The sequence below is a fragment of the Plectropomus leopardus genome, chromosome 14, assembly GCF_008729295.1.
Source record: "Plectropomus leopardus isolate mb chromosome 14, YSFRI_Pleo_2.0, whole genome shotgun sequence".
Taxonomy (NCBI): domain Eukaryota; kingdom Metazoa; phylum Chordata; class Actinopteri; order Perciformes; family Serranidae; genus Plectropomus; species Plectropomus leopardus.
In genome coordinates this window covers 17090668-17114715 of record NC_056476.1, presented here as the reverse complement: position 1 = coordinate 17114715, position 24048 = coordinate 17090668, and the positions used below count along the sequence as shown (strand labels likewise).

Sequence of the window (24048 nt, the reverse complement as noted above, 5' to 3'; positions counted from 1 at the left end):
CTGTTAGACCAATGGACACTTTGTGGTAGCTAATGAGGATAATAATAATAATAATAATAATAATAATAATAATAATAATAATAATAATAATAATAATAATAATAATAATAATAATAATAAACATTATTTTTGTAGCCTAGCACTTTCAAAAAACAATTACAATTACACAGTTACAATCAGTGTTGGAGAATAACTAGTTACACGTAACTAGGTACAGTAATTGTATCACAAAATACATGTAATTGTAATCAGTTAAAGTTACTGAGAAAATATATGTAATTAATTACAGTTAGGCTACCAATCAAAATCTTGGTGATTATAAAAGAGGTTACATGTGAAATCTTATATTTCAGTAAAAAGCTTATATATTGAATAAAATATTCATTCCTGTTTCATTGCCCTGTTTTAAACTTTTGTTAGAAAAGTTATCAAACAGTAGGCCAGTCAAATGTAAAAGGTTATATGACTTTTGTGAAGTAACTAAAATAGTAAAGAAACTAATTACAGTTTTCTGTACCCTATTACACTTAAATAATAACCTTCCCAACAATGGTTTCAATTTAAATGGAAATATCTGAAATTCACATTTCTGAGTCAGAATGTAAATACAGCTGTCTTACATTTTAATATTCACATATCAAAAATAATAATTAGAGATGTCTTTAAAAACATTAATACAGTAACAGTAATCAGTGCGTGTCTGGTTCGATTTCATCTTCACTTGAACACTTGTACTTGTTTCCCTGATGAGGACCAGAGGGACTGAAGGTTTCTTCATGTTCGGACTCAGCCTGACGGCCTGAGCCAGAGCAGGAAGTGCTCGTCCAACAAACTGAGCTAGCCAGCTAGTTTTAGTAAGGTAGATTAGCTTGGCATTCAACTCAGTTACTCAGTCACAATGGGTCTGTTCGGTAGAACATCAGAGAGACCACCTAAAGAACTGGTGAGTACCGACTGCTGAACACCAGGACTGTCTTTCAGAGTTTGTTCGTCGGAAGAAAAACAACGACAGCGCCTTTGGCTAACTATGCTAACGTTAGCTGTCAGTTTAACTCGGCGTAGTTCATCCAATCTGTTGCTACTTTTGCTAACTGAACAGCTGACGTTAGTTTAGTTAAACATAAGGAAGCAGTCCCTGTCATGGCATCAAGCGGTAACACGCATTATTTGTATATAATTTGCCGCTATACATTTGTTTATATATCCCACTGACCGATTAGCCGATCTTATTTTGGTTTCTGTACCGAGAGCTAGCTAACGTTAGTTAGCATACAAGCTAACACCCGTCTGCTGTCAGTCACTCCAGTGTAAACAAACCCTGATTGTGTTCACTGTAGCGTAGCTGCTATCGTGATCTGTTACAGTATAGTTGTTAAAAGTTATGTTTTAGTCTGGTGTTTCACTTAACGCTTTGCTGAAATGATTATGTGTTTGTTAAGGAGTTATCAAGGCAGGTTGAATAACAATGTGTAATTTTAGGTCCTTGAGTGGCAAAAAAGGATCAGGACGGAAATGAGAGGGACTGACAGACAAATTCGAGGTAAGATATAGTCAGCATTTGAAAGCTACCACTGAACAGCTGTAAGTTTTAAGGGTTGGTGTTTTTTCATTGTAAAATGTCACACGAAATCATACAGTTACTTTGTTGTAGTGTCATAATTAGTCTGCAATTTCTGACTATCTGGAAACAACTAGAAGAGATAATCACGGTAGTTTATGTTGGAATAACTTTTTACGTGTATGTTTTGACACATTTTACTTTTATTAAAATAAATCTGCGGCTCCTGCGATTTAGTTATTTTGCAATTTATGTAATGTTTTTTATTAATTGCGCAGCTCTGCATATTACCCTGAAAAATGTAAAACATCTAAATCTATAAATTTAGCATAAAACTATGATTGACTTTTCACTAAAGGCAGTGACTCCTTGTCATAGTTATTGTATTATTTCATTACTTTCAGTCACAGACCTTGTTATATAAGTTATTAGTTTTCATGTCGCATCCCCTTTTGTTTCAGATATTCAAAGGGAACAAGAAAAAGTTAAGAGATCCATAAAAGATGCAGCCAAAAGGGGCCAGAAGGACGTGTGTGTGGTTCTCGCAAAGGAGATGTATCAGTCAAAACAAGCTGTCAGAAAACTTTACGCTTCCAAAGCCCAAATGAACTCTGTGGTCCTCAGCATGAAGAATCAGCTTTGTGAGTACAGCAGCTGGGTTGTTAGGCAGGAAAATATTTATGTCATGTTGTCTAAAAATTTTTAATGACATCAGTTGAACAGTTTTGCTCTTATAGAACTTAATTTTCTGTTGTGCGTTGTTGGTGATATGGATGTATCTGTGTGGTTGTAGCCCTTCTACGTGTAGCAGGGTCCTTGCAGAAGAGCACAGAGGTGATGAAGGCGATGCAGAGCCTTGTCAAAATCCCAGAGATCCAAAGCACCATGAGGGAACTATCAAAGGAGATGATGAAGGTCAGCAGCCTTGTCCAACATAAATACATACAGTTTACTAACAATCCAGTTACTTTCAAAAAGAAGGAACACTACAGCTAACTCCAATCACCATTTACCATTAATTCTTAGAACAGGGCTTCCACTGCCATGGAAAACCTGGAAAAGTCATGGAATTTCACAGTAGCTGCCTATAATAATGTTTGAATAGAGTTTAAAGCTGTATCTTTAAAAAATGACAGGCAAGTGGAACAAGACAAAAAATTCCCTTCTTAGTCCTTGAAATGTAATGGAAAACTTTAAAAGTTTATTTAGTCCATAAAATGTGTGGGAATGTTCAAGGCTCACAGCAGCTTAATATGATACTCTCTAGCTTTGGTTTGATATCAAGTGTCAGCAAAAAACTGTTGCTGCTCGCTGCTGATCCATCCTTAGTGCTGTGAGCTTGTTTACCATATCACATGAATGCCGCTGTCAATGAACGTCCCACTGAGCCCATTCAAACTTGAAAACTTTTTATGGAGAAAAAAAAGAATCTAATCTGATTCCACTAACATAATTCAGGGTCGGACACAGCCCTAGAACCTTGTAAGAAAAAGTTTTTAACCCATGGCGTCATGCATGCGTTTTTACTTTTCAGGCTGGCATTATTGAGGAAATGCTGGAAGACACATTTGAGAGCATGGAAGATGGAGAGGAGATGGAGGAAGCAGCAGAGGAGGAAGTTGACAGGATCCTCTTTGAGATCACAGCAGGTGAAGAGATTTGTTCAACAAAGTCATCACAATTATTACATTACATCCTGTTTTGTTCTGTTGTCTAAGAATTTAATTCTGAACCACAAATTCTCTGTTTCATGGGTCTGTTTGCTTCGTTAGGTGCTCTTGGCAAAGCTCCAAGCAAAGTCACAGACGCCCTGCCTGAAATAAGTCCCGCCGCAGCTGCTGCCGTTTCAGACGATGAGTCAGAAGAAGACATTGAAGCGATGCAGTCAAGACTGGAAGCTCTGAGGAGCTAAGGTGAACTGCCAGTGTTCTGTCAAAGTCAGTCGGCTCACTCCAATAAGGACAGAGACATTTCTGGTTCTAGGTTTACAGCGCTGAGCATCCTCTCTGCTTCATATTATTATTTGACATAATCATTTGGGGTTAACTTTGTGCTATGACAGTTTTAAAAAGCTTTTCTTATAGAACGTTTGGTCTACTCAGCCAGAAGAAAAAGGTGTTTTTGCTTTTTGTCGTTACTATCAGGGGTATCCCTAGGTAAGTCTTTATTATCCAAAGTCAAACAGAAGGTTTAAGACAGTGTATATAATGTAAGTATGAAAAGCCTGCTGTGCCTACAGTGCTTCATCATTTTCTTCTGTCCTAAATTACGGACTAGGGGTGGAGGTACTTGGGTATTTATGATCCAAACAAGCAGTTAAATTGCCATTCTGCACTTAAATCAAACCCTAGATCACTATTCAGCAGTGGCTCTAATCTGTTGTTCAGATGCTCTGTTTACTGGTAACTAGCCTACATTATCTGAAACACTAGAAATGAAAGGTGGATTTCTCCTTTTTGATAGTTAATTTTCCGTACAGTCCAAATGTATCTATTCTGTATGTGATCATACATGTTAAGCGCACTCATCAGAAAAATGCACGCACACTACCCTAACCCATTTTGATTTTGCATTAACATTCAGCTCGTTAAATGTGTGGCTTTGTATCCAAGTTTGAGTTCCTTCTCAGCAGGAAGATGCAGAGGAAATGGTAAGGTTGGTTAGTGCAGAACCTACGTATTGTGGAAGTATTGTGTGTGTATAATATTTCTATGTGAATGGGGGGGGAATAAACTTTTAAGGACAATGGATGCCAATAAGAACTTCCACATTATGCCCATTTCTACTCAAAACATTAAATGTTTGGCTTAAAGGTCAAGTGTGTAACATTTAGAAGGATTTGGTGGCTTCTTTTGGTGAATTGCAAATTGCAACCAGCTGAAACTTCTACCAGCTGGAATTCCTTTACTGTTCAGGAGGTTTTTAGTGGGAGCCAAATGATCCGCATAACATACGGAACAGGTATTTAAAACCAGTAAAAACACTCAATAAAGCAGTTGCACATTACAAATCAGTGTTTCTCCAACGCTGTTTGGCATCTCAGAGATGGGCGGCTCGCCCACTGCGTGCTATTATATATTCATCATATTACAAATCTGTGTAGCTCCGGTGTTGCTTATTGCAGATGGGCCTCAGACTATGGTACCTGAGGTGAAAATGCAAATGGCTCCATCTAGAGACAGTGTTCGGTTTGCCCGTTCTGGGCTATTGTAGAAACATGGCCGTTCAACATCCTCCATAAACGAGGACCTGCTTCCTATGTAAATATAAATTTCTCATTCTAAGATAACGAAAGCACCGTAATTCTTATTTTCAGGTGATTTAACACCAAAGAAAATTCATCATATTCCATTTCTGCCGATATACCCCCTTAAATTCTATACACCTGACCCTTTATATGATCAGAAATGATCTTTTGGGAATACTGCACAGAAAATGTAATTCTGTCGACACAAACAGCTGTCCAGCAGATGAAACTGCTTGCTCAACAGTTCTCAAAACAAACCAAGCAGTAAAGAGTTAAATTACTGAGAGTGCTGCTTTTCATCATTCTGCTGTTCAGGGGTTACAGTCCACCAATCATCAGATGCTGGAGATACAACTCAGAAACTGTCAAATGATTAATTTCTGGCCTATTTATAATTAACCTGCCAGATTATGGGAGCAGAATTACATGATATTGATATTTGAAGGCCCCATATTGAACTCATTTTAAGGTTCATACTTTTATTTTGTGTTTCTACTAGAACAAATTTTTGTGCTTTAATGTTAAAAAAAGAATTGTTCTTCTCTTACTGTGTGCCTGAATATACTCTCCATCTGAAACACTGCGTTTTGGCGCCTGTCTCTTTTAGACCCCCTGATTGGTCAGTGTTTCCGGCTCTTACACATTTGCACTCTCTGCATGTCTGTACCGTCACTGCATCCAGGAAATGACTTAAATGGCACAGTAGCAGCACTTTTTTACCATGATGTAGTGTACTTGTAGCATCACAACTTCACAGAAGTCCCGGCGGCTCGTTTAAAGGCACAAGGCTGTGTGCATTTATTCTTTCGTCTGTGTATACTTTCACAGTATTTACATAGCACCTATACCTGCTTTATGATTAAAAAGAAAAGATATTGAAAACAGGCGTTCACAATATGGGACCTTTTAAAGTCTGTTTTTTATAAAAGTAAGAGTAAGAAACCTGAAGCTTTTTGGTGGTGCATTTTGGGCACTCTTGTTTTGAAGTCATTCCTTGGCTGCAAAATGGACTAAAAGGATTAGGTTTCCACCAGCCACAGCACTCCCTCCGCAGCTTTTGTTGTACTTTAACAAAACCTTACCTCTGTCCTCTGGCTGCAGTATGTAGGCCAGGGCCCGGACAGAGCAGAGTTTGCTCTAATAGAGGAGGTGATCTTAGGTCAACAGATTTTTTAAAATTCTTCGTTAGGAATAACCCCTTGAGATGTGTCATCTCGTTTTCAAGGGGATCCTTGAAACAGAAATACACATTGCAAACATGGGCAGGCAAGACATTTAACAGAAACAAAACAAGCACAAAGCTGCTTTTTTTCTTTCACTGCGAAGTGCGTATTATAGGGTGTTTGTCCAACAAAACAATTGATTTGAAGATCCTTGGTTTTAAGGAGTTGTAGCATTTTTTTCTATTATAATTATAACATTTTATTGACAAAACTATTAATCAACCAAGCAAACTTACTTTCACACCTACCCACATGGGACATATTTCTAAATTGCTCAATCAAAATGACCTCAGACTTAATTCAATGTTATTTATATTGCACCTCTCATCCAGACATGTAGACCAAAGTGCTTTAAGAAGCAAAATTGAAAGGGATAGCTCAAACGACTATACATTAGTTTTGCAAACTAGAAAATAACAATAAGGCAATAAAAAAAGCAAACAAAACAAGCCAACAAGAACTATATTTTTAAAGTCTATTAAAAAAAAGAATCAATAAATAAGATATAATAAAATAAATAAAATAAACAGCGGAGATAAAATAACATTAAAACCAATTATCAAAACCTAAAATGAAGACTGCATTTTTACTCACAATTTTATAACAATAATAACAATAAAATCTACTATTGTTCTTATTATTATTATTATTATTGTTGTTGTTGTTTATAGACACCTTTCAAAGCACTTGAGAACAGCTTACAAACAATCAGCAATGCATCCATCGATTATAAGGTCAAACAATAATTAACATACAGTAATAAGTTAATATGATAACTTGTCAAAATCATTGTCATAAAAACTAGGTATAAAATAATTATAATAAAATTATCATCAGTGCTTCTATGTCTGCTGGTGCTCTATGCTTTAGGGGAACTTGGTGGTGGTGGTGGTGGTGGGGGGGGGGGGGGTGGGGGGGGGGGGGGGGGGGGGGGGGGGGGGGGGTGCACGCACGCAGTCTGCAAAGGGGAAAGGGGAGGTGGTGTCTATAAGGGGCCCGGCAGGTTAAACAGGTAATGCGAACGCTACAAACATCTAAACTCACTTGGATCCAGGCAGCCATATCTGACATGCTGAGTGTGTGTGTGTGTGTGTGTGTCGTCTTTGCGATGCAACACTGCCATCTATGGATAAGAGCTGCAGTCCGCCGCGCTCTGTTTATCCCGCATCACGTTGCCGCCTGTGTGCGTCCAGACGCAGCCGCCTGGACGCGCCTGTCATTTGGAGGAAACTCCTCCCCGCAGACAGCGCGTCCTGTCGCCTTTCCAGCGCAATGGTCTCCTGGATCATCTCTAGACTTGTGGTGTAAGTCATTTTATTATTTCTTTCCATATGCTCTGTTATAAAGTGGGTTAATAATAAATAGCTTATTCCCGGTTACTGCGGAGATTTGAGCCGCACATTGACGGGGCGCAGGAGCTGCGCGCTTTAGAAGCCCCCGCAAATTGTCCAATATTTTATCAGACGTCAGTGTATAAAAGGAGCAGACGTCTTTGTGTTATTTATTTGCCTGAGAAACAGTCCAAAATCCATAGGGTTGTACTTTGCCATTTCAGCAGCAGGAATGCTGAGCTAGGCCTGTGTGGACCTTCTGTGTGTGTGTGTGTGTGTGTGTGTGAACAGCGCTCAGCAGCCAGGCACTCTTTGTGTTTATCAGATACCCTTTTTTGATTACAGACAAAGAGGTGACGTGATTGGCTGAATAATCTATTATGATCCATGATTTGGATATATGAGTCAGATCCAGAAATCAGAGGCGTCTTTCAGTGGCAGGGAGTTAAATGTCAGTGAGCGGCGAGGTGACAGGAACAGGAGCGGTCTGTGAGTGGAGCTATATTCTCTGTTGATGTCCCATATTGGAAAAAAAACAAAAGGGATGGGTCATCCTTCTCAGGTTACAGCTCAAGGGTTATGCATGTTATAACACATGCATTTTTTAACAGATGCACCCCTTTATAGCTAGGAATTTGAAATGACAGAGATTTATTACAGTAAGTTATGGTTATTTTTGCCCTGTACAAAGTATGAATCAGCGCCATTGCAGAGCGCGTGGAGTATACCAGGCCCAACCTCAAAATAGTGAGGCCATTAAATCTAGATTTCAAGATCTTGTTACATAGATGGAGCTGCTTCAGCCCTGGCTGTTCACATCCTGGTTATGTCGGTCATTTTGAGTCCAGTCTCCAGCAGAAAGCTTTAGTTGTTTCTCTCACAGATGATGTGTTTATTTTTAGTGTCCTTGTGTTTTTATACTCTGTTAGGGTTAGCTGGCTCAAGCCAGAGAGGTGCAACATGATGTGGGTCAGTAACTTGATCAGGTCGCACTCACAGCTGTTGCCTGGCTGTGGCACTTCAACAGAGTCTCTGTCAGGACACCCTGCAGCACAGGTGTCCCACACAGGAATAGAAATTTCAAGAAAAGGAAGAAAACACATGGAAGCTTATTTTACACCAGGGCTGGAATTTTAGCACCCGGACAGCTTGTTTACGCCACATCAGCCAGGGCGTAGATCTGACTTTGATCATGGTTGATTTAATAGTTTCTTTCTGCATGAGAAAATCTGTTTTCCTGTTTTCTCTTGATCTCACCCGACAACCTGTCCATGTAAACGTGGGCGGAGTGTGATGGGCCCCGGGACACAGATATGAAAAAAGGTCCCAGCAACACCTCTCCTTCACAGAAACAAGATACACAGAGTTTGTGGTGGTTTTGCTGTCTTTTGGTTGTTTTGTTGTTTTGTTGATTTGCGTCCCTTTGTAGTTGTCGTGCATCTTTTTGTGATTTTGTGTCTCTTGGTGGTCATTTTGTATGTAGTCGTTAAGGTCATTTTTTGTGTTTTTATGGTTTTATACCTCTTTGGGGTCATTTTATGACTCAGTTAATTTTGTTTGGCAGGGTTTGTCATTAAGTGTGTTTGAGTTCTGTTTTCTTTCTCTTTCTCGTCAATTTGTGTTTCTCTGAAGTCATTTTGTGACTATGAGATGATTTTGTTGGGCTTTTTTTGTCATTTGGTGTCTCTTTGAGGTAATATGGAGGTTTTATGCCTTTTTCTTGTCTCTTTGATGTCATGTAATGTCTCTGTAAGGTCATTTTGTTGGGGTGGTAGTTTTCTGTGTCTCTGAGGTCATTTTGTGTCTCTGAGTTAATTTGAACTCCTTTTGTGTCCTTTTGTAGTTGTTCTGCGTCTCTGAGGTATTTTTTTGTATTTTTCGGTCATTCTGTGTCTTTTCCGTGTCTGGTGAAGGGCAGGGCGTCCTGACACCTGTTCAGTAACCCAACCATCTCTATAGGCTGTAGTTCAGAAGGCTCATGGACATAAATGTATTGGTAAATGTATATTTCCAAATGCTAATCTAATACATTTGACATTTTAGCCCAGCTCAAGAGCCTTATTTAAAACCCATGGCATAATATATTGTCCATAATCAGTATTTATTACATTTAAAATGTCTTGATTTGATGTGTTTTAAGCTCATGTGAAATATATGTTTGATTGCAGAGTTAAATGTTTTGTTTCTGGAGTTGATGTGCACATTTTTTGTCTTCCAGACTCGTGTTTGGTACACTATATCCCGCGTACTCATCTTATAAAGCTGTAAAGTCAAAAGATGTGAAAGAATATGTGAGTATATCATTTCTGTTTTGACAGGTACTTATTTTTGTAGTTTTTGCGTTAGTGGAACACAAATGCACAGTATAACTGAACAGACAGGTCAACAAGGGTAATACAATACAGCTCATTTGTTATCAGCAGTTGGCTGTGCTGAGAGTTGCTTTCTCGATAGTCCCAGGAAGAACTTAAGGAATAAAAACAAGTAAGGATGACCTCATTGAATAAGGATGACCTCAGTGCATTTAGTCCTCAAAGGAAACTAAAATGACTAGTTTTATATGACATTTATTTAGCAAATACAAACACAAAAGCAGTGTAAACACAGTGAGCAGATATATCACAGGAAAGAAATTACAATAGATTATTATATCAAATAACTACTTTGATCAATACTTACAAAATGTTTTGATATATAACAGATAAATCACAGAAAATAAAGTAGGAAATAAGTTACAATGGAGGAAGAAAGACCTACTTGGCTCTGATGACTGGTGTGACAGATGTTCTTTTTTTATGCAGACAACCATTAAAAAAACACTCTTCAGGTGAAATATATCATATATCTGTCTGAGATTATTCCAACTGAGGAGTGCCTTGTGTTTTTATTTATTTATTTTCATTCAGGATTTATTTGAGACTCCAGGATCTTGTTTTTTTAAAATTAGGAAATAGTTATAGGTCTGATAATACCGGTAAGTAACATACTTATGTTTAGGTAAGAAAAATTGTAATATATGTAATATAGATATATTCATATATAATAACCATTTGGACCAATACTACATTTTAGACAGTAAAGGTCAGTTTCTCTATATAATACATTTCCTATTATTTTTATTTTTAGTTACAAGATAATATGCAGTGTCATCCTCATAGATATGATTGGAAAAAATGTTGCAGCTACTTTAACAGTCTTTTATTGTGTTTCAGGTGAAATGGATGATGTACTGGATCATATTTGCCCTATTCACGGCTGTAGAAGTGTTTACAGATATGTTTCTTTGCTGGTAAGTCACTTAAGTTATTTACTGTTAAATCATTAAATATGACACCTCTTGACTATAGTTTATCACTGAGATGTAAAGCAATGTCTTTTATTATGCTTTATTGTGCCGGTGGCTCTATCATTTTGTGTCTTTATCGCAGGATTCCTTTCTACTATGAACTGAAGATAGCCTTTGTGGTGTGGCTGCTGTCCCCTTACACTAAAGGCTCCAGTGTGCTATACAGGAAGTTTGTTCATCCCACGCTTTCCTCAAAAGAAAAGGTGAAAACCCTCTTCCTTTGTTATACCTTCCTTTTCTTCCGTTGGTGCAGTTCAAGGAAAAGTTTGTAGGTGAAACATTCAGTTTAAGTGAGTCTGCGTGGGCTCTTCACTAACAGAATTAAAGTTCTGCAGCTGTGTGAAGAACAAAAGTGCCTTTGTGCTAATTCACATTAGTTGTTAAAGATGTGTTTGCAGGACAGGACAGAGGAAGTGTTCCTCCCTTTCTCCTTTCCTTTTTCCTCTATATCTCAGTCAGGAAACACAGATTAACAATCAAGCAATAGAAGAAACACCTGTCAACACAGCATGTAAAAGAAGGAGTGACACAATAATAAAGAGATGTTCATGTGATTTTTATGTCCCTGTTTCAGGACATTGATGAGTATATCTGCCAAGCAAAGGACAAAAGCTATGACACACTGGTGCATTTTGGGAGAAAAGGGCTGAATGTTGCCGCCACAGCTGCAGTCATGGCTGCAACAAAGGTATTGCAGACTCTGGACATTTGTTTGTATTGACAGAGGGGTTGAGTGGAAAGTCATTGTAAACAAGTGCGTAGGTTTTGTTTCAGCATCCAGGGGAAGCACATATGTAACAGGGGTTTAGCAGAACATGTTGAGCCTCAAACACTTCATTTTCTGTAATCTGGTGAATTGTTATGCACCAATGTGTGCATTTTCTGCTAAATGTCTTCAATTTTGTCAAAATAAAAGCATTCTGCTACTTTCATATTTAAATTGTTGAGGAGGATGGGTCCCCTATGCCCACTTAAAATCTATATATGATTCTATATCACGATATGAAGTGGTGCCGATGCCAATATTGCCAATATATATGCTGATATAAATCCCCCAATATCAGACAGCATATAAGCCGATACCAATTTATCTGTTTTAAGCAAATATTGGCTGATAAAATTGTGTGGCCAATACGTCAATCAGGCTCCAGTATGACACCTGTTATGTTTTATTTTTTACATAATAAAGTAGGCTTATTGGGTGTTTGTTTTCACAAGAAGCCTGCTGTAATATTTGTAAAATTATCTTAGCCATAAAGCAGATCTATGCTCTACCTGTCACTAATTGCCACTGACTCTAAAAAAAAACCTGGTGTTGCCTGTTTCAGAGCCAAGGGGTCCTGTCAGACAGACTGAGGAGTTTCAGCATGCAGGATCTGTCCTCCTATCAGTCTGACCCCGTTAACACCAGCCCTGGCACTACGCAGCCTGCAGCAGCACAACATCGGACCAGATCTATGATGCGCAGCAAGTCGGAGAGCTACAAAGGTGAGCAGAAAAATAGAAGCCACTTAGAGACCGACTCAATCCAACAAACATACTGTTAGTGTTTTACAGACATATTTAAACTCTGTTGTGGTGTTGAGAACATTAATAGTGGCATTGTAATGCCATAGCAGTGCCTGGTTTGTTTGTGTAAAACAGATTATCTTGAAAATTTCTGTCTTCCTGTTTGAGTTTATTTAAGCTGACAGATATTGTTTTGAACCTCTGCTTTCCTGAGTGGCCCCCTAACTTCAGTCCTGCCTTCCTGTTTGGAGCCAGTTAGGCTTCACAGGGCTGCAGGGCTCAACACCCTGTGATAAAACTCACATGTAGCCCGAAGGATTTGTTCCTACTTTCACATCATGTGGAAACAGTTGTTTTCTGACCCAATCTGGATAGGGTGTCTTGTTTTTTTAGCAAGCAAATAATAATTCCTTTGTTGATCAAATTTAGCCAGTACATTCAGACACAGTTATTTACATCGCACTGGAATATCTGCACAGTTAAGGTGAAAAGTTACGTTTTTCAAATAAGGGATTGAGGTTACTTCTGTCAATATCTGAGTTTAGATACTCAATTATGGGTTCTCAATGATTTAAAGAATAAGTCTGTGGTTAGTCTATATTTTGTTATTGTCAACGAAGCCCATTAAGAGACCAAAACCATGTTTTAGTCCATCTTTAAAGACTTCCTGATTACAACACCCTGCCCCTGGTTCTCAGCACATTGGTTTCCACTCATGACGTACAATTTTAAAGATGTACTATCCAGGATTTAAAAAAAACAACAACAAATAAACAATGTAGGCTCATACAAAGGTAATTCAACTCTATCATCACTGTATGAAGAGGGGTGTGGAGGTGTTTTTATCTGCAGAGACTGTGCCTGTATTTTCTTCTTATTTCTCTGTTTTTGGGACATTCCTGTGCGCAGCATGCACCCCAGCCCAAACGTAGCAAACATTTATCAAAACAAAAACATGCAGGTGCAATGCCTTTTAATATGGTAGGATTTGATTCTGTTCAAATGGATTTTTTTGGCATGAAAACATTCAAACATATGTTTACTTTACCAAAGCAAATGTAAACAAAACATGTAACTACAATAAGTAAAGCTCTGCTAGACATTTATTTATATACACAACGATGCTGATTGGGTTAGATGGGTCTGATACACCCACCACACCGTTTCAAAGAAATATGTTGTTCGATGCAGAAAACTGTAACAAAATGGAACAGAAGGTTTTGAGACTGAATGTGCACTAGATGACAATATGACTATAAACAGCACAAATCCAAACTACAAAAACCCAGACATAACACAAGAAGAAGAAAAAAAACACAAATATAGCAAATCTGTGGTTGGCTTTTACTCTCACTTTTGGTAGTTTTTCAATTTACAAGCTATAGCCAACTCTTTCTGCCTAGTATACCTTTAAAAAGCAAGTTACAAGTATATCTCAGTTTAAAAAATGCCCAGTAATTTTCTTATACAGCTGGACATTGTAGTTATTTTGGAAACGTTGCTAAAACAGCAATGGACATTGCATTTGTTGGGGACTATTTCTAGCAGTGCATTAACACGCATCTGGTACTAGATATCATTCTCCCACTAAAATTAGCATGTGTAGGCTGGTTCTTTGAACACAAGATAGACTGCTTTCCCATTGCCAGTAGACTAGACCAGAGCTGTCAACATGGCTCTGCAGCAGAAGAGTATACTTTTCTGTCTTTTGGGTTGTTTTTTTCGTATGTCTCTTTCAAAAGCAGTAGAAAATAGCATGGAGGCCAATAAAAATGTTACGGTGGTGTCTTTTTTTCAAATATCTCTTTTTTATTCAGTCTCTCTTTCAGACCCAATGCTGACAAAATTTTGAATAATCATTGCATGCTTAATCAGAGCTGGAGCTGTTAAACACCCTGACTGCCACATTAGTAGGCGTTAATGGGGTTTTTAGTGAGTGTTGATGGCAGCAGGATGCTGCATCTAGGATGGACTTAAATAAAAACTTCAGTCCCCATATTCATGGCAATATAGAAATGTGTCTATCAATGCAACAGTGTGGCTTGCTGATGTCTTTTTATATAATTTTTGGACAACAATGGACCTCTAGCGTGCAAAAAAACACGAGATTCAATTTATTGTTGGTTTTGGTCTTTTCAAGAGATCTGTTGACAATATGAAAAATATATAATATCACAAAAAATGTCTTTTGAAAGTATTGTGACATTTTTAAACAGCATTTAAACAATTTTGTCAAATTTAAGTTTTGGCTCCCTGCTGTAAATTGCATTATACGACATAAACTTTGTCCGAAATGGACATAATTCTGCTTGTTGGTGCTGCAACAAATTGGTTCCTGCTTTTCACAACTTCCTTTGGCCTCTGCTCTGTGGTCTGCAGAGTGATAATGCATTATGATATGAACGTTAATAATCCCTGCTGATTTAAATCAGATGCCACTCTACAGCAATTACACAAAGAGTGTTTGGCTTTTAGACCAGAGGCAGGGTTTACGCATTGTTCATCCTCTCCACCGACCTTTTTTTCACGGTACAGGACAGGATTTTGACATGACTGAGTATGAGGTGTTGGGGATGCATCAGTGGGACTCCAAAGATTTGCAGTCTGAGTCCATTTCACCTTCTGAGTCCGAGTCCACACCCATTACGCTCTCGATGACACCCCAGTCCTCCCCACCTTCCACACCCTCCCCACCTCCCTCTCCTCCAGCTCCGGAGCAGCCTGAGGAGGTGGGCAAAGGGGTGCATGCAGCATCAAGCTCCCCACAGCTCAGGCTGATTAAGAGGAAGGCTCCTGAGGTACACTGCCTCGTACACGTGGCTGCTCAGCTGCTGCCTGGTTCTAACTGCCCCTTGAGAGTGACGATTTACTCACCGATTCACTAATTTCTGCTGCTGTGGAGCTAAATAAATCATCATGGTTCAGTACTTCTGCAACTGTGGAGAATTTGGCTGCTGATAGGATTTCTGCACCGACGAAGCTGAACCCTGTATTGAGTTCTTAGTGGTTTATTGTTTTTTTCAAATTAGTGTTGCTCTTGCATGATTGAAATTGCTCACTTTCTGAAAACGTGGCATGAAAAAAAGGTCCAAACATGGTTAATTTATTGACATGTTTTGTCTTCCAGTGTATTTCAGCCTTGATAATAACTTCTACTTTTGATGTGATATGTATGGAAATGATTCTGCATTATCAGCCCCCGAAATTAATGGGTATTTATTAATACATTTCAACACCTAATATCAGTATATTTAATATAACTGAATGCAGTGATACTGTTTAAAGGATAACGCTGGCAATATTCTGTATTTTTCTTGCAGTCAACAAATTCCAGGGAAAAAACATGACAACAATTAACTGATCTCGTAAATATGTATTGTCTTTGTAGCTAAAGCCTAATGTAGCTTATTCCTCTTTGCCACAGACATCTTGTCCAAAAACTATTACAAACACATCAATCAATGACACTTACACTGGGTGAAGTCCTCCTTCATCACAGCAAGCATAAACACAATTTATCCCAACCTCCAGTGTTTTCGTCAAGACCACCTTAATGGAGACCAGGTCATGACCAAGACTAGAGTGTGTCAAGACGGAGACAAGATGACGACTTTAAAAGGTTGAGACCAAGTCAAGACCAAAACCAGCCCAGTCACAGCCCCACACAGCGTGATACGCTTAAAAGTGGAACAAAGGAACCACAGGCACTCCTGAAATTGATCTTTAAAGATTCACATTCCCATAAAAACACCCTCGTAAAACAAATTATGATTCCTCTTCATCCATCTCTCTTATTGCCATATACTGTCTATGTATAAATGTGCCACGAGAAATGTCTGGATGAAAAAATCGAAAGGCATCATGGAACTGAATTATCCTTTTTTTATAAGCATACAAAAACAACCTCTACAGAGCTGAAATCAACTTAACCAACTTTTTTTTTGCACACTAAATTTATTGATATCCCCGCAGTTAGGGTCTTGAGCCATCTTGAAATAAAATGCTGAGTCGTCTTTACCTAAGTCCAAGACAAAACAAAATAAAAAATGCAGTTGATTCTGAGGTGCAACCTGCAAAAAATGGAGACTTGGGTACAACAACACTGCAAACCACACATACAGCATTCTGTTACTCAGTAGAGGACCAAATGTGTATTAATGTGCAGATGAAAATATTCCCAGACAAACAGTATTCACTCCTGTTTCAGCAATGTTTAAAAAAATAAACTAAAATGCACAGCTATTATGGGCTCCATTTTTTAAAAGATGAAACTACTTGTGACCTGTTTTTGTAGTCTGATGTAGGAATCAATAGACTCTGGACTGAGTCAGGTCATTCACACACAGGCTGTGGAGGTCAGCAAGTCTTGAGAGAAATACTTTTGGTCTTACGTTGGTATTTGTTGACAATAAGGAAAATACAAAATAATGACAGCCATGTTCTTTAAATACTGTGTAACTTGTTGTGGCTTTACAGCTAACTAAACTCCATCTCCCTCTTTGCTTCTGTCCTCATCTGTCCTCCCCTATAGCCTCCTCATAGAGTCTTAAGGCCTCTCACAAGATCCAGGAGTGCTCTTTCTTCGAACAATGAAGCCATGTGAAACTGTCCTAAAGACTCCTCCAGCTGCCTTTGCTGCAAGAAGTAAAAATACTGAATGGCCAAAAGCTACATGACTGAAGCAGCCTTGCTTTGGAATAAGGTATTACCAAAGTGACCTATGATGACCCCTCTATATATACATACAGTATCTCATGGCTCATGATTTAAAAACAATGAGGTTTGTGACACTGAGATAGTCCGAATGAATGAATGGGCTCCATGCTGATAGACATTTTGAGTTAGTGGGTTATTGAATATGTATTTATGTACAGTTTGTGTGTACTTCATCGTTCTGATTTGATTGTTTTTATATATCAGGTTCAGGGAGGCAATTGCATGCGTGTCTTCCCAGTCATTAGTCCACTGTTTATTTACCAGAATGTACTGTCACTGTCAGTGTTAGAGAATGTGCTAAAAGCCAAGGATCAAAAGAAAAGGCGTGGCTGTTTTTACCCCCGTTCAATCTGTTCTGGAGAAATGTCTGTGAGAAGCTGAATTCTGCACTGATTTATTAACACATAGAGAAATTCAGAAATCAAATATCTAGTCTGAGATGAGACAAACTACCTTTGTAGTAATGAAATAGTGGTGGGCGATATTCTGTTATTTACCTCTCTATTAAAGCCTTAAAGAAAGACATAGCAGAGACATCAAAATATGAAAAGTCTCCACACATGATATTTCTAACTATGTTCTCATTAAACAATCATTTTTGCACTATGTTTATAAAACTACTGCCCTCATTCATCTGAAATTGCCAAAATGGCATAAAACTATAATCATAACAAATTAGTAGCTGAATATTATCACCAATAATCATCATTTCTTCTGCAGTGAAGAAATTATTACTTGTCTGACAAGTAAGAGCATTTGCATCGCAGATAAATGAAGTCACTACAACAAGAGCTTTCCTCAGTGGAGCAGACTGTTTTTGACAATCTACTGTTCAGCTTGTATGCACGCTTTTGTCATTTAATTGACAATTTATTTGGCAATTTAAGGTTAGATTACACATTGATCAGCCATAACTTTAAGACTTCTTACAGGTGAAGAGAATAATTGATCATCTCATTACAATGCAATGTTCTGCTGGGAAACTCTGGGTCCTGACACTCATGTGGAAGCTGCTTGACATGCAGCGGCCGCCCACATGCCTCTGCAGGCCAAGTACCCCCCTGATGGCAGTGACCCCCAGTAGGACAACACGTCATGCCACACTGCAAAAACTGCTCAGGAATGTCCCCATGGAACGCAACAAAGAGCTCAAGATGTTGATTTGGCCTACAGATTCCCCAGATCCCAATCAGGTCGCATCTGTGGGACGTTGTAGTGAGGGTAAGGGCCCCGCTGGGAGCATGGGCCTCAAAAATCCTCACATTAATTAATTTTTTTTGGTCAGCAGTTTTTTTGTATTTCTATGTAATTAGTGCCATATCTTAATTTAAATGGGCTGAATAATTTGAAAATGTCACATCACACTGTCCTTTTTTGGCTGTCCTGCATGGCTGTCAGGCTAGGTGGGCGTGTGAAAGGGGGCGGGCATAAGTGATTAAGAGAGACAATTCAGCCCAGGTGTGGAGCTCCAGCAGAGAAGAGATGTTTCCAGAGTGCAGTGAGGTTTATGAGCTGCCAAAGGAGTGCTGAAGCAAAGCACTGTTGGATTACACAGAGCGACTGACTCAGTGACGGCCAACAGCTCAAGGCCAGGACAGAGAGGCAAAAGGTAGGCCAACATCCCGCACCTTTAGCCTGGCGGCCAAACGCTCACTCTCCAGCACCACATGTACAGGCAGCTAAGCCCTGGAGACCCAACATGACTGTTTTAAGAGAATAATAGTATCAAGTACCCAAGGTTGTGTTTGCTTTGACAGTAGCTCAGCTTTTAGAAGGGGTGCCCCATGTACAAAGGCCATGTCCTTGCTGCAGCAGCCACAGGTTCAATTCCAACCTGCAGCCCTTTGTTGCAAGTCTTTTCCACTATCTCCATCTCAAAAAAGTAATCTTTTAAAGACTAAACTTTTGTTTTTCTATTTAAAAAAAAAAAGTGGAAGCTCTCTGAGGCTTCTCTCACCCCTTAAAGAAGTAAAATGCTTTAGCCGCCCCTGACCTAGGATCTATCTAAAACACAGCCGCAGCCGAGTGACTGCTTATATTGCTGGAGCTCTAATGTACACTGTCATGTCTTTTCCCAAAAAAAGTGAAATCCAAAAAAGAAAAGAAAGAAAAAGGGAAAGAAGGTACCTGATTTTGTATTTTGTGTGGTGCCTGTTTGTATTTGGTGCCTGAGATAGACATGGATTAAAAGAGGAAGATACTGCTTATGCATATGGCCCAGAATTTGGAGAATTTGGAGGCCAGGTTAACACCCCAAGCTCTTTGTCACGTTCCTGGTGTTATTCCAGAGCAGTTTTTACAGTGCGGCATGGTGCATTATCCTGTCGAGGAGGGGCTGCTATCATTGGGGAACTTGATCTGCGACGGTGTTTGGTGGGTGGCGTGCATCAGAAGGCATCCACATGAATGTCAAGACCAAAAGTTTTAACAGCAGAACATTATATTGTAACAAGATGACCAAAGTTATTCAGCTGTCAGCGGTTTAGATGTTGTGGCTGAAGGGTGTATGTGTCACTTTCAGCTGTAGCAGAAACAGGATATAACATGAGTAAATATTTACTGTATGTAAACATGGTCCTTTTCCATGTTTTAAATCACTGTGTCGCGCTCTAACTGAGCAACACCCAACCCAACGATCTTACCTTCTCCTTTTTTTTAGGAATCATTAGAGGGACTTTATGGGTTCGCAGGTTTACAAACTTTGATCTTAGTTAATATTGCATGGTGATACACTGTATGTTTCCATCTTGTACTTAATTCACTGAGCCTGAATCATAGCAATGTATTACACAAAGTATCACTGTGTTGCTTGTTGACTGGTGAACTTCCACTGTAGATTTATAATTTTCATCAGTGTAACATTTTGGGCGGTCTGAAGTTTGAAACAAAAGCTTCTCAGGTACAACTGTTCTGTTTACACGTCATTCACTCTGATGTTGTAGATACACTTGTTATGCACATGAAATGTCCTTTTAATGGATAAATGGTGAAAAAATGAAACAGGAAAAATCAGATTATGTGTTTCAACGTAAGTAGTATCAGTGTTAGTGCTGGAGGTGATTTCCTTCTATTATAAAAATCATGCAAAGTAAAATGGAGAAAAAAAACATATTGCTGAGTAGCAGATTTGTATACTTGTGCGTAGACTGATGAACTCATCATTGCATGATGTTTGTTATCATTTGTATGAAAATTGGGTTTCTTAAAGGATTTTGTTCAAATGCCTTGCTGGTAAACAATGAATTACATTGTCATTTTTGGTTGCTTTGTAGAAAGAATATGAAATGTTATACATGTTGGCTTTATATATATATATGAATAACGTCTTATTTACTGATAAATTAGGCACTTTTGACTTTATTCACGAGGAAAAAAAACACTTAAGTTATCCTAAGAAATTTTGTTCTGGCAGGCCAGAATGTCAAACTACTTAAATTTCAACTTGATTGTGAGATATGACACACAAAGCAGTGAAGTGATGACATGATGGTCTATGGCTATGGATTTATCGTTCTACTAGGTTAAATATTTCTGTTTAAATCAATTTACAGCCATTAAATATGAAGCAAAACTTTGATCGTGTGTTAATCTTTTTCATCGTGTTGTCTCAAAAGAGCATTTCAAAGAAAAGGATCATTTGAAACATGTGATTTTATTATGTATATAACATTATTACATTAGGTTCAAACAGACAACAGCATGTCACTACACGAATCAGCAGATTACACTTTGAGGTTGACCCGGTCGTGGTACTTCAGGTATGGATCATTCACATACCAGTTCCTCCTTTTCCAAAAAGAGGTTGTCATTTTATCCAAAAGCTTGCTCTGTGTTTTGTTACAGAATACATGCTCCCTCAGGCGCTTTCGTCTGGCAGGTTTCTTCTTCCACAGTTTCTTCTTGTGTCCAGCCTGTACACACATAAAAAAATAATTAAAAAACCCAAGAAGTCATATTGGCAAAACTCTAATAAAATCAGCGTTTGGGGCGATTTACAGTCAAACACTTTTACCTTGCGTCTGATCCAAAGGCCACAATGCAGCCTCATGAACCTGTCTGTCACAGATTTGACACTCTTCCTCTTCCCCTTCTTCAGACTGATGTACGTCAGACTTCTGCATGGTTGTTGAGTCAAACTGGGAGTGAGTGATGATACCCTGAAACAACACAGAGAAGCCGAGCAGAGACAGCTGCTATTTAATGACAGTTCAATTCACTCAAATTACAAAACAGCATTTTATCACTTAAGGAAAACGTCACCACCCTAATTATGATTTGAATATCAGTTACTCACACCATGTTAGCAGGAATTCATGGAGAAAACTATTATCCTAGCATGCAGTGAACCAAAACCAGAGAAAATTCTTAATAAAAATTCAAAGTAAAAGGAGTCAGTGTTCATCACCTATATTAAAACATCTATTTACAAATCTTACAGAATTTATGCAGTATAATTCATGTCTCATTTTTCCAGCCGTTTATGCGCAGTGCTTCCCAAACAGTTTTTCTTTAAAGGAAGAACTGAACTGAAAGTGAAACTTATTTTTTCTCTCTTCAAAGCCAGACTCTATTGATAAAAACAGTCATTTTAACCCTTTGAACAAAGCAGCTGCTGGTCTCCCACTGTCTTGATCCGTTGGTTTGATGGTGTATAATTGTGGAACTTTGGTGAATCTGAACTAACCCTTTAAATACCAAAGTCACACATTAAAACACACAAACAAACGGATCAAGGCAGCCAAGGTGAAGGTGATAACATGATGCAAATTTTAATTTTGGTCGCGTGCACCTTTAACTCTTTGGGCCCGCTTTAATATTACACACACTCGTATTGCTCTGCGCACAGCTTTAAAACAAATTATACATTAGTATTATTTTTTACTTTCATTTAGTTAATTTTTTTAATCATCATGAGTCCTAATCATACGTATAAAATAATAATTAATTTTGAGAATTTCAACCCTTTAAACGCCAGGTTTTGCGATGATGCCACTATGTTTTTAGATTTTTAAAAAATGAATTATTTTAAATATACTACATGAAAAGAAGACTTTTTTTTAAAAAAAAATCACAGCCTGTGATATGTCAATATGTTGCAGCAACACAGTGCACCTAGTGAAAATAGCATGTCATTTTTCCGTCAAATATGTTTAAAAAAAAAAAAGGGCTATAGTGTAAATATAATGTAGATGATATTTGTGTTGATATTCAGCTAAGTATGAAGAGGTTACAGTATTGTTACTAACACTCATGTGTCATTAGTGTGACTGTAATCAGCAGTGCTGCTGGTGCTCCTGTACCGTTGCAGGATGTTGTACCGGGGTGTCTGACACACCGCAGCCCGCAGAGGAGCGCAGACCGCGGCTGAGCTGCAGAGAGCTGTGGGCTGGATGAGGCTGGACAGCTGACAGCGCTGCGGTGTCTTTGCACACAGGGAGACAGACAGCGGCCTCAGCAGCCCTGTCGGACGCAAGGACAACATGAAAACACATGAGAGGAGTCACAGCAAAGACAAAACATGCTAGTTAGCTAATGTAGCATCGTCGCGTACCGTCTGTGCTGACACGTACGCTCAATTAACACAACAGTTCAGTGCGTTAAAATACGGATTAAATACTGAATATTTAGGGAATGAAACGAGTGAGAGGGAGACGTATGAACGGAAAATTATTGATACACACCACACATCCTCCTTGCTAGGGCGGCCGCCATGTTTCCTCTAACTGATGGCGTAACTACGGAGGTCTGTTTGGACAAATTTTACCGCATGCAATACGACACAGCACACTACCGCCACCTAGCAATTGTTATTGTTACTGGATACCGTAACATAAAATCAAAATATATGTGGAAAATACATTTTTTGCTGTATTCCCATTTGGATATTTCCATGATTTCATTTTTGCAACTTTATGTTTCTAATTGAGCAAATACTGTAGTTTTTACCCCACTACATTTCGTTTATTTGACAGCCACTTAAATAATACAGACTATTTAAAAAAAAATAAATAAATAATAATAAAATATGGGGCATTTTTGGGGACTGTTCAGTATTTATGAGAGGGGAAGGTGCAAAGTGGGGAAGGCAGATTTTTTCAAGCATATAAGCAGTAGTACTTTTGATACTTTTGGTATTTTTGATGCTGTACGTTGGTTTTAACTGAGTAAAATTTGAATGCAGGAATTTTCAATTGTAATGGAGTATTTTAACATTGTAATACTGCTATATTTAAGGGTCTAAGCACCTCTTCCACCACTGCTTTCTGGAATTGAAATAAAATCCTGGCAGCAAATAGATTAACACAGATTATCCCAAAATCATTGTGGAGGTGTGTTTCAGTCTTCAGAAATTTTCTGATGCAGGCCTCCTGAGGCATCAACGTTCTCTGCATGTTATAACTCACAGTCTTATATGCAGCTGTATCCGTCTTTCTACTCCATGGCTGTCACACAAACATTTTTTATCTGATCCAGAGATCTGCCATTTGTCACAGTCTGCTGTTGGATGTTTACATAATGTGGAAAGAATTGTTCAGCGCTGTGTGACCAAACCTCAGTCTTGTTCAGGGACTTCTCTCTTTTCTTCAGTCTGATAAACCTTTGAGAACACACTGAAAACACATTTTTTTATGGAAGACATTTTTACTTGTCATTGCAAGAAATGCACAGGTGTATCAGTTCAATGATTCTGGAAAATCGAATGCAGTCGTGAATGTTATTAATTACACCAGTGCTTTTCCTGCTATGACATGTCAAAATGTGTCTGCTGTAATAATGGTATAGTGTGCAGTAAATTCTGCTTTAACAGTCCACAGCTTTACACTATAACTAAACCAATATACAACAGTCAGACATGACAGCTTTTACAAGAAAAAAGAGCATTCAATTCAGAATGATATTCACCATGCATATTTGATCTGCAGCAACATTACTATTAAACATTATGGGAAAAAAATTAAGAAAAAATAACAGACTGTTAAATTTAGCATTTTTCATGTGTTTCGGACAGTCAGCCTTTAAACTGCCTTTAAAGAATATACTTGAATGGATGATTTTACAAAAAAAAGAGGCTTTGATAAAAACTCAAATTGTTAATATTTTTGTCACTAAGAGTTTTT

At 38.4% G+C, this 24048-nt stretch overlaps 3 protein-coding genes across 5 annotated transcripts; 2 read left to right on the top strand and 1 right to left on the bottom strand.

Moving 5' to 3' along the window:
• The first annotated feature begins 784 nt into the window (after nt 1-784).
• Nucleotides 785-5388, top strand: chmp3 (charged multivesicular body protein 3). Its single transcript, XM_042501441.1, has 6 exons — nt 785-943; nt 1480-1540; nt 2020-2199; nt 2352-2473; nt 3093-3207; nt 3331-5388. Exons 1-6 carry the CDS (start codon nt 899-901, stop codon nt 3468-3470), a joined length of 663 nt encoding a protein of 220 aa, XP_042357375.1. The 5' UTR covers nt 785-898; the 3' UTR covers nt 3471-5388.
• Nucleotides 5389-7215: 1827 nt separating this feature from the next.
• Nucleotides 7216-20489, top strand: reep1 (receptor accessory protein 1). Of its 3 annotated transcripts, XM_042501262.1 has the most exons (9): nt 7216-7332; nt 9578-9650; nt 10572-10648; nt 10788-10908; nt 11280-11393; nt 12034-12193; nt 14750-14943; nt 15342-15426; nt 16746-20489. In XM_042501262.1, the coding sequence occupies exons 1-9, from the start codon at nt 7301-7303 to the stop codon at nt 16754-16756; spliced, it is 867 nt and encodes a 288-aa protein (XP_042357196.1). In that variant the 5' UTR covers nt 7216-7300; the 3' UTR covers nt 16757-20489. The 3 variants fall into 3 exon arrangements, with proteins under 3 accessions (XP_042357196.1, XP_042357198.1, XP_042357195.1); XM_042501264.1 differs by lacking the exon at nt 15342-15426; XM_042501261.1 differs by lacking the exon at nt 15342-15426 and having other exon boundaries at nt 14750-15012.
• A 74-nt stretch (nt 20490-20563) lies between these two features.
• mrpl35 (mitochondrial ribosomal protein L35) lies at nt 20564-22677 on the bottom strand. The gene is made up of 4 exons (XM_042501253.1): nt 22612-22677; nt 22231-22390; nt 20943-21087; nt 20564-20841 (listed from the first exon to the last, which is right to left on the bottom strand). Exons 1-4 carry the CDS (start codon nt 22640-22642, stop codon nt 20653-20655), a joined length of 525 nt encoding a protein of 174 aa, XP_042357187.1. The 5' UTR covers nt 22643-22677; the 3' UTR covers nt 20564-20652.
• Nucleotides 22678-24048: the final 1371 nt, after the last annotated feature.

What these genes read in the sequence shown, in the direction of transcription:
- chmp3 (XM_042501441.1), top strand. Translation starts at nt 899, where the DNA reads ATGGGTCTGTTCGGTAGAACATCAGAGAGACCACCTAAAGAACTG. An exon ending in CAGCATGAAGAATCAGCTTT is followed by an intron (nt 2,200 to 2,351) that starts GTGAGTACAGCA and finishes GTGTGGTTGTAG; the next exon opens with CCCTTCTACGTGTAGCAGGG. An exon ending in CCTCTTTGAGATCACAGCAG is followed by an intron (nt 3,208 to 3,330) that starts GTGAAGAGATTT and finishes TTGCTTCGTTAG; the next exon opens with GTGCTCTTGGCAAAGCTCCA.
- reep1 (XM_042501261.1), top strand. Translation starts at nt 7,301, where the DNA reads ATGGTCTCCTGGATCATCTCTAGACTTGTGGT. An exon ending in CGCTTTCCTCAAAAGAAAAG is followed by an intron (nt 10,909 to 11,279) that starts GTGAAAACCCTC and finishes TCCCTGTTTCAG; the next exon opens with GACATTGATGAGTATATCTG. An exon ending in CAGTCATGGCTGCAACAAAG is followed by an intron (nt 11,394 to 12,033) that starts GTATTGCAGACT and finishes TGCCTGTTTCAG; the next exon opens with AGCCAAGGGGTCCTGTCAGA.
- mrpl35 (XM_042501253.1), bottom strand. Translation starts at nt 22,642, where the DNA reads ATGGCGGCCGCCCTAGCAAGGAGGATGTGTG. An exon ending in CGGTACAACATCCTGCAACG is followed by an intron (nt 21,088 to 22,230) that starts GTACAGGAGCAC and finishes GTGTTGTTTCAG; the next exon opens with GGTATCATCACTCACTCCCA. An exon ending in GCCTTTGGATCAGACGCAAG is followed by an intron (nt 20,842 to 20,942) that starts GTAAAAGTGTTT and finishes ATGTGTGTACAG; the next exon opens with GCTGGACACAAGAAGAAACT.